The sequence below is a fragment of the Boleophthalmus pectinirostris genome, unplaced genomic scaffold (genome assembly GCF_026225935.1).
Source record: "Boleophthalmus pectinirostris isolate CB_2022bp ecotype Guang Dong unplaced genomic scaffold, ASM2622593v1 HiC_scaffold_7, whole genome shotgun sequence".
Taxonomy (NCBI): domain Eukaryota; kingdom Metazoa; phylum Chordata; class Actinopteri; order Gobiiformes; family Gobiidae; genus Boleophthalmus; species Boleophthalmus pectinirostris.
In genome coordinates, this window is record NW_026571473.1 from 22,344,740 (window position 1) to 22,352,346 (window position 7,607).

The 7,607-nt window shown below is 39.9% G+C and overlaps 1 protein-coding gene across 2 annotated transcripts in view; it reads left to right on the forward strand.

Moving 5' to 3' along the window:
• Positions 1 to 6,583, forward strand: part of plpp3 (phospholipid phosphatase 3) — a 33,687-nt gene extending 27,104 nt beyond the window's left edge. For both annotated transcript variants that reach the window (XM_020918990.2, XM_020918989.2), the window contains exon 7: positions 4,727 to 6,583. In XM_020918990.2, the coding sequence (XP_020774649.1) occupies positions 4,727 to 4,855 (129 nt within the window). In that variant the 3' untranslated portion in view covers positions 4,856 to 6,583. The remainder of the gene's footprint in view (positions 1 to 4,726) is intronic.
• The last annotated feature ends 1,024 nt before the right edge of the window (positions 6,584 to 7,607 follow it).

Here is a 7,607-nt window from a genome sequence, read left to right on the forward strand (position 1 = left end):
TGGCGCCTGCACAGACCTTGGCACTGCTACATGCATACATGCAATGGCGACTCTGTAAATGCAAGGATTATTGGGGGATTGGAAAGGGACCCTGAGCTCAAAAAGGGAAGTCACAGAAGACTATAAAGTTGGTCTGTACAATCTCTACCAAACAGATTTCCAGTGTCGATGTCTGTTTCTCAAAGAAGTACTTGTTTTGCGCTTGCACGTTAAGTATAGCTTACCACTCCATCCTATGTACCATGCTCAGTTTGTACTTTGGGATAACATAACAATATAATGAAAATATTCTTATACATGTCAAATACAGGGTAATTGTTGCAAATTTAACTGCATTAATAACAAATAAATAGTAAGCATAAAATTTTTCCATGTGCGTGATTTCAGAACAGTGCAGAAATTTTGTATATTTTGAATATAGTTGCAAAGTACACTTTAGAGATCTACTCTGAAGAACCCCCAGAGCTACAATTTAAGAAATAACAACATTTAATCTTGATCTACAAAACGATTTTGTTTAGAGTCCCAGTTTTTATTTATCAATTCATATTTCTTTAAACAGTTCCTCTCTACTACAGGCCTCAGCACACTGTCATATGTCTTTCTATTATTACATTACTCCGGTCTATATTGTTCTTCACCTGGGCGTTGCTCCTGTTAGACATGAGCTTTGACAGGTAACATATATTTTGAAGTGCACGCTGCAGCCTTCAATGCACATCTGAAGGGAGAGAAGTGACAGCAGAGAGGAGCCTTGTCTGCAGCTTGGCCCGAGACGATCATGGGTCCGATCCAAGTCAACTATCCCACATAGGCCCCGCTCACAGAGACAACTTAATACACATAAAGACGCAGTATTCACAGTCACACGCTCTCACACAGCACACACTCAGATACATGGTCAAAACTGGTGCAGATCAAGGCAACATAGCACGTTTTTACAATCCCTGACGCCCCTTGACTGATTTGGTAGAAACACACATCTGCGACCACTTTAGCTTTAGCCCAATAAGCAGCGCAGCGAAAAAGAGCTGACAGCACAAGAGGGAGGTGAAGAAAGGGAGGGGTTTGAAGGTTATGACGTACGAAAGTATAGTCATCCAAAGCTCGTAAATCAAAATGTACAGGTTTGCTTATTAATCCCTTAAACCTTGTTATGTTAAACAGCAGTAAAAATGTCTATAATCTTATCAAGTCTATTCTAATCACTTTTCATTGTGGGACATATTGACCCTGACATTTCCAAAAAAGGTTTCCATGGAGATGTTATTGCTTTGCCTGGAATGTTCCTTGGTATGATTTTAAACATTTCCATCTTGCATTTATTCATTACGGGCAATTTAGCCTGATTCATCATCCGGTTTCACTTCGTAGAAACCTCGCAGCAATAGAATTCGTTCGCTCGACATTAGGCAGGTACTTTTTTTTAATTTAACCAATCAATTTGGTCATGATGTATGTAATGCACCGCTAATGGGGCTAACTGGTATATTAAGCTTTTCCCAAATCTCGTAGGAAGAAGGGCAATAACATCTTTCCCCTTGATAAAATTCAGCAAACATTCTCTTTGTTCCCGGCTTTAAATCCTCGATCTTGGGAGTCGTTGCCAACAGAGAATGTATGGCTCTTTGCTGATTGGCTGGTGCCCAAACTCGCACTTCCTAGGTTTTTGCGAACCATCTAGTGTATTCTGATTCCTGACCTAGTTGCTGGAGAGAAATTAAAATGAGTGGAGGCACTAGGTGGTGCCAGCCTGGCTAGAGGCAACTCTCCACAGATATGACTTGTAATGTAGCGTAGTGCCGTAACCTGCGTGTCTCCCTTGTGATAAATAGGTTTAATCTATCCTGTGGAAAATTAAACAAAGCAGTAAAATTTCCATGGAGAGAGCAGGTGGTGGACGCAACACTAGAAATGGTCCACATCTTTAAAGGAAAATTGAAAAATAAAATGGAATCACAAAAAACCCACACACACATACACAAAGAACCACACATTTTTAAACCAACTAACTGTAATAATTGAAGAATCAAATAAATCAAATTATACACTATACTATAAGTGTATGAGAAACCTAACACATGTAAACTATCAAGTGAGCAAGACGCGATTTCAATGAGGCAAAATGTACTAAGAAACACATGGCAAGAATTAGCATTTTTCCCATTCTACATCAGACTGTTTTCATTTTTCTGCTACAATTATTCTTGCTGCAATTGTCTAGTGGAAAGGGCATTCTCCAAAAATACAATTAACATTGAGGAATTGTGTTGCTTTTAGATTATGTTGTCATAGCTATTTAAAGTTTCCCTTAGGTCCAATTACGTTTAGTGAACCTCTGTTTGCGTCAACTTGAGTAACACACATATATGTAGTCATATATAGCCATAGTCATGTTATCAAAATTACAAAGATAATCGCGGTATACTGTATGATTATTGATAATGTAGGTCTCAAGTCCAGACTCCAAAGAAAGAGCAGGAACCAAAACAGGAAGTGTAGTCTGCCTGTCCTACACATGATTAGTTGTATCAGACGCATTGACCTACTTCTCGTCCTCATCTGTGGCAAGGTCAAATGAACTGAGGGCCACAGGAAGCAGCTGTTTTGGGGAGAAAGCTTGGAGAGTTTGTTTGTGAAAAGCTCTTTGTTACAGCAGACGGAGGTGGTTGAGGCATGAAGAAGTCAGAGGAGGTTCTATCATTTCCCTGTTTTTATTTTTGTGGAGGACAGGATGCACATGTCGCCAACAGTGAGCTTTGTCTAAAATAACGGTAAACACACATAACTGTTCTGTCATCACATGTTTGGCTTTTAACCATCAACTTGGGTGGATACAATTTGTTCTGCATTGCAACACACATTGGAATCGATTTTTGCCAACTAACGTCACCCAGCACAGATACTGGTTATTAATCTAAGAACTGAAAACTTAAAACTGTTTTAATTCTAATCATTTGGACTGTTAATGTATGTTTCATTTGGAATTTATATTTGTTTACATTATGAACTAAAAGTAGAATTTTTGTCATGTATCTGGAAAAATGTATTGTATTCATAAACTACTATAAAATGTATGATGAAAAGTCATATTGTGACTCAGAGGATATTATTTATACTACCTTTTGACAGAGAAAAAATATGTATTACTTTATATTTGACATAACCAGCTTATAAATATAATATCTACTCCTAGAACCCCTCCAGTCGTATGAGACAGTGTGCTGGTTTTCAGATATTCATGCTTCCTGCGAGTTTCCTCTATGACTAAGCGCTTTTATGTGTCACTACTGATGTTTAATAGCTCTTATGGAAACATTATTAGACACATGCTATGGGCTATAAACTTGGCGTATTTGTGGTTGTAACACACAACAATAGAGCTCTATGTAAGACAAAGCAGTAGGCTGGTGATTAGCATTACAGGGTAAGGTCAAAGTTGAAAAATGTACAAAATATGTCTAAAATAGTTTATCATTACCTCATATGACTTGTCTCTTTAATTATATATAACACTAAATTTGTAATACTGACTAAGAAGCTATTACAAACTGAAAAGAGCTGTCAACCTTTGATGACATCATGGGCCAAATGTCAACTGTAAAAAGTCAGATTGTGGCCTGTAAATGTCAGGCTCCCATAGAGCAACTTATTGTATTATGTTTATGAATGGAGCTTGTTATGTCCTATCTTTGCACTCTAGACAATAGTTCAATTGAGTCAGTGGAAGGAAATAAGGACATTTGAATGAATAATCAAGTCAAAAATCATGTCGAAATAGTGTTTAAATACGTTTAGGCGACGATATAATTATGTCTTGTGGCCACGGTTGACCTCTGTACATGAAAAGGCTGGTACAGTGAACTATACGCTCCATAGTCCTTCTTCCTGTCCACCCATGCCCATTTCCTGTTTGACTTGTGATGTCACTCCCAGCCCAGGAAGACATTTTTTGACAATTTTCCGTCATGTTCATAATGTACACTGCCCTTGGACTGATGTCACGGTCTGGGCTGATAAGAAAAGGGGAAACCACCACCATATTTTGGTGAATAGGGGATTGGGTTGAGTTGAGAGGAAGTCATTGTTGATATAGGCTGAGCTACACTAAAGTCATACCTTACTCAGCAATGCAAATGTGAGATTAGAAGACTGTACAAATTGTGTCTAAGGGACTTTTTCCTTTCTTTGGCAGAGTGATGTAACACATTACCCCATAGGAAAATTAGACTGGGCACGTTTGTTTTTGAGTAATAGTGAGACTGACTCAAGATTATTTGGTTCATAAAGTTGTTTCAAATTATTACGGTATATCAGTATTCCCATAGCGAGTTCACGTCAAAGTTAATGGTTGTGTACCAGCTCAGCAATCAATAGAGCCAGGTTTACTACCTTCAAGTATCTGGAATTGATTGATTTGCTTTTTTTATAAGTGCACATAAAATACATGGTATGGGTTTTGTAGTTTGAGGCATCTAATATTTATTTACCTGAAAACAAAAAAAGAAAAAAATCTTCCAGCTAGAGACCTAACTAGAATTCTGGCTCTCACTGCTCCTCCTAACAGGTTACCCCAGTAGTATTAAAAGAATGTACAACAATGCATAGCTAAACCTAAAAAAAAAAACACTGATATACTAATACTAGTTTTAACTTGCAATGGCCTAGTACATTCATTCGTTCCATGTCTGTATCTCACCTTCTCCTCCTCCTGCGTGTTTTCCAGGTCTTTTATGTCTCTGACTTGTTCAAGCCGCGGGTGAAGCCGACCACGCCCCCTCCGTCACCCATCAAGAAAGAACTCCTGCCTTCATCTGACATCATCGACAGAAACAACCACCACAATATGGTCTGAGCCCTCCTCTTCCCCCCGGAGCAAGGAGCCAATTGGGGGCGCCGCTCACCTCACATCGGACAGTAGAATGTAGCGACGAGAGACTATAGCTGCTTCTCAATGGGCCGCGGTGTCGCATTTGAGATTTGCACAGCAGAGTCCACTCTCACTATCAAGACTCCTTATATAACCATTATGTTAACTACTAATCTACATTTGAGCCCATTGTTTTTGAGCACAAAATATTGAAGAAAATGAATGAATTGTTGACCTGACAGGCAGAGACGCGGGCGCGGAAGTGTGACCGAAGTTTTGACCACATGAAGGCAAATCACTTGAAGAAAAGACTATAAAATATGAAGAGTCAAACCCGCTGCCTCAGGAGAGAATGATGCCCACTCTCCCTGTGAACTCTGTGGCCTTGAAACACCATAGGACAACAACTTCCTTAAGCTATGGGAAGGATATACTGCAATATTAAGCAGCATAGAAATATTAACAGTATAGAAATTGTAACTTATAGCACTGTTTTTTTTGTTTTTTTAAAGTTCATTGTCCATCACCACTTGCTGCCTGAGAGGTCTCACTGCAACAGTTCTTGATGATGCCCATATAACAAAACTAATCAAAGCAAATCTACAACTTCAAAAGCTTAATATTTTTTCGTAAATAATATAAAAACAGAAGCCAACATTTCAGTGTTTTTACATGAGCACTTCAAGATGTTGTGGTGGATCTTCGGAGCAGCCTTAACTCGGGATGTTGCATTTCTTGAGGTTTAGTTAAAAAGGGGGGGGGTATATTCTGTGGAAGAATGCAGTCAGATCATTAAGCTGTCCGGTCCTAGCGCCTTCAGAGGAGGGGCGCGGCTGTGCCCTGTCCCTCCTGGTGCGGGACCCCTGTGTTCCTCTCCCTAAATGGGACAGGGGCATGTGCTTACAGTGAAGTGCTTGGATCTGTCGCCATGGAAAGAGGCTGATGCTTTGGAGCTTAAACTGGCACATTTTACTTTGGGATGAAGTGGGTTCTTTCCGCTGGCAGGGAAGGGCCCTCATTCACCCGCCCAATCACTCATCGGCAATGGACGTGTGTGTATGTGTGTGTGTGTGTGTACATACGTGTGCCTTGTGAAGTGAACCCCAGTGACAAACTAAGTGTCAAATGAAACCTCTTGCGCACTCTGTCCCATGGCGTATGATGTATGTGTGAATGTGTGTGTGTCATCGGTCTAAAAACTGTGGATCTTTTGTTTCCTTTCTTTTGGGACGTCCCGTATAATCACTAACATTTGTACAATACCACACACACAAACCCTGTTTGTTTACATCAGATAAACTCCAACACAATCCACCATGTTGCACATCTTCTCCTCGTATAGTCCGTCCTATCATTTCATCACTTTTTATAAATATATAAATAATGTATAGATCACTAAACTAAACTCTGTAAAATATTGTTTTTAACATGTTTAGATATATCCACTATTACAGACCTGTGTTCTTTACAAAATGCTGCTTACGAAGCATCGATTGACAGATTTTTGTATCTAGAAAAATAAACTATTGTAGTTTGTATTAGTTTTTATTATGCATCAAAATAAATACACCCACAATTGTATTAAAATTCAATATTAGTTATTTTTGTATTGTCTTGTTTTTGTACAAAAGAATAGTAGTAATGCTGTTGTTCTGCTAAATGTACTTAGCTCTAATACATGTGCTTTTAAATAAAAAGCTCATTGTGACTCGACCCCTTGTCCTGTGCATTACTATGACTAACAATGTTAAAGTCTAGACTAGAGCGTAGTATGAGTCTAACCCGTTTGAAATCCTTAACTGCATTCTTCCAGGGGTCACTACAACAGGCATTTATGTAAACTAAAGATTCAAAGCAATAGGAGCATCAGGAAATTCTACAGCATTATTATAACAACACTGACTGAGTGTGTAGATACTTGTTACTAAAACTAACTAACAACTCATTTTATATCCTGAAATCCCCACAGTGTGTATTATTTCTGCATGTTTAGCTTCCCCAGCACCAACACCATGGCTCTGCTTTCTATAAATATAGTGTATAGTGAGATTTGGGCGTAACTGTTGCTGGAAAATATGTGATTTCACACTCTGGCAAACACCAGAGCCACCATATTTTCTCAAGTCAAACAAGAAGCCCCATTTGACCTCAGTGTTTGGTTTAAAAGACATCTTCCCAGTTCAGCCAGCTCTTATCCAAAATCTTTGTATTGGTTGGCGTAATTGTCCGAATGACATGTAAAGTAAGAAAAGTCAAACAAGATCACAGACACAATTGACTGGTGCTTTGACTATCAGTGCAAGGTGATTACAGCCCTGATAACAAGGTTTGAGCGCCCCCTGTGGAGTGCATTGTTTAGGGATGGCGACAGTGCAGCTGATGAGAGGCTCGTGGGAAAGGCCTAAAACAGCTGTGGACCTGGGCCTGGTCATGCACGGCTGTGATGGAGAGCTGCCACAGAGAGCACACTGCGGGCCTCTGTTGTGGTCGTGTTTGGAGCAGTGGAGCAGAGCGGGAGCTGGCTGTGGGCCGCACCAGGAAGGCCTCCACTGGACCGTACCCTTCACACATGCACTGGGGCTGAGGCAGAGGGGAGAGGTGGGTGAGTCCTCATCATTACAGCTACACTCTGTTTACAAGCAGCTAGGAGTTCAACCAGTCAAACGGTGCTGGTTTACACTTACTTACTTCATACTGTATTTGGCATGTGAGCCCGATGTGTGTGTGTGGGGCAAAA